The sequence below is a fragment of the Camelina sativa genome, chromosome 9, assembly GCF_000633955.1.
Source record: "Camelina sativa cultivar DH55 chromosome 9, Cs, whole genome shotgun sequence".
Classification (NCBI taxonomy): domain Eukaryota; kingdom Viridiplantae; phylum Streptophyta; class Magnoliopsida; order Brassicales; family Brassicaceae; genus Camelina; species Camelina sativa.
This window is the reverse complement of record NC_025693.1, coordinates 21,010,195-21,011,707: the sequence shown is the minus strand read 5'-3', so window position 1 is coordinate 21,011,707 and position 1,513 is coordinate 21,010,195. Positions and strand designations below refer to the sequence as shown.

The 1,513-nt window shown below is 41.5% G+C and overlaps 1 protein-coding gene across 1 annotated transcript in view; it reads left to right on the top strand.

The window, feature by feature from the left end:
- The window catches only part of LOC104715518 (protein NYNRIN-like), a 3,291-nt gene extending 2,034 nt beyond the window's left edge, over positions 1-1,257 (top strand). The window contains exon 3 of the mRNA XM_019230013.1: positions 102-1,257. Coding sequence (XP_019085558.1) covers positions 102-1,257 — 1,156 coding nt within the window. The remainder of the gene's footprint in view (positions 1-101) is intronic.

Genomic DNA, 1,513 nt, shown 5'->3' with positions numbered 1-1,513 from the left:
GAGGTAGAACCTGATCAATTCACAGGCTATCATAAGAAGAGGTTCTTAAGAGAGCTAAGGAGATATTATTGAGATGAGCCTTATCTGTATAAGCATTGCAGTGATGGTGTTTACAGAAGATGTCTAGCTGAGACAGAAGTTCCTGATGTTCTTTTTCACTGTCATGGATCAGATTATGCTGGACACTTTGCTACTTTCAAGACAGTGTCTAAAGTTCTACAAGCTGGGTTTTGGTGGCCCACAATGTTCAAGGATGCTAATGAGTTTGTTTCCAGATGTGATGCTTGTCAGCGGAAAGGTCAGATTAGTAAGAGGCATGAGATGCCACAAAACTTTATCCTTGAGGTTGAAGTTTTTGATTGCTGGGGCATTGACTTTATGGGACCATTCCCTTCCTCTTACAAGAATGAATACATCTTAGTGGCTGTTGACTATGTCTCCAAGTGGGTTGAAGCAATTGCAAGTCCAACCAATGATTCTGCTGTGGTTCTTAAGCTGTTTAAGACCATTATCTTTCCAAGGTTTGGAGTTCCTAGAATTGTCATCAGTGATGGAGGTAAGCACTTTATCAATAAAGTGTTTGAGAAGCTGCTGAAAAAGTATGGTGTTCAACATAGAGTGGCTAGCCCATATCATCCTCAGACCAGTGGACAAGTTGAAGTTTCCAACAGGCAGATTAAGGAGATTCTAGAGAAAACAGTGGGTGTTACAAGAAAAGATTGGGCTATGAAGCTTGATGATGCACTTTGGGCATATAGGACTGCTTATAAGACACCACTTGGCACTACTCCTTTCCATCTGCTTTATGGGAAAGCCTGTCATCTTCCAGTGGAGTTAGAGCACAAAGCAGCCTGGGCAGTTAAGTTGATGAATTTTGATGCCAAGACAGCTTCAGAGAGAAGGTTAGTGCAGTTGAATGAGTTGGATGAGCTGAGATTTCATGCATTTGAGAATTCCAAGCTGTACAAGGAGAGGACCAAGGCTTATCATGATAAGAAGATCATCTCCAGACACTTTGAGCCAAATGACCAGGTACTCCTTTACAATTCCCGCTTGAAGCTGTTTCCTGGAAAGCTGCGTTCCCGCTGGTCTGGTCCTTTTACTGTTCAAGAAGTCAGACCATATGGAGCTATTGTGCTGTTGAACTCAAAAGGGGAGGAATTTACTGTTAATGGCCAAAGGGTGAAACATTATTGGGCAAAAGCTGAGATACCAGACGGACACATTGTGCGTTTGGAGGATGCACCCTCTGCCTAATCCGCTGCCAAGTCAAGCTAATGACTTAAAACAAGCGCTAAGTGGGAGGCAACCCACTGGTAAGAATTAATTATTTTGAATTTTTGCTTTTTAGGATCACTAACATATTAATTTTTGGTTTTGAGTTTTATTATTTCAGAAAAAAAAAGAAAAAAAAATAAAAAAATTACGGATACCATTGATCAGAGCGAGCATCGACCGATACCATGTAATGAGCATCGGTCGACACTCTTATGGACAGAGGCGAGAAAACGGG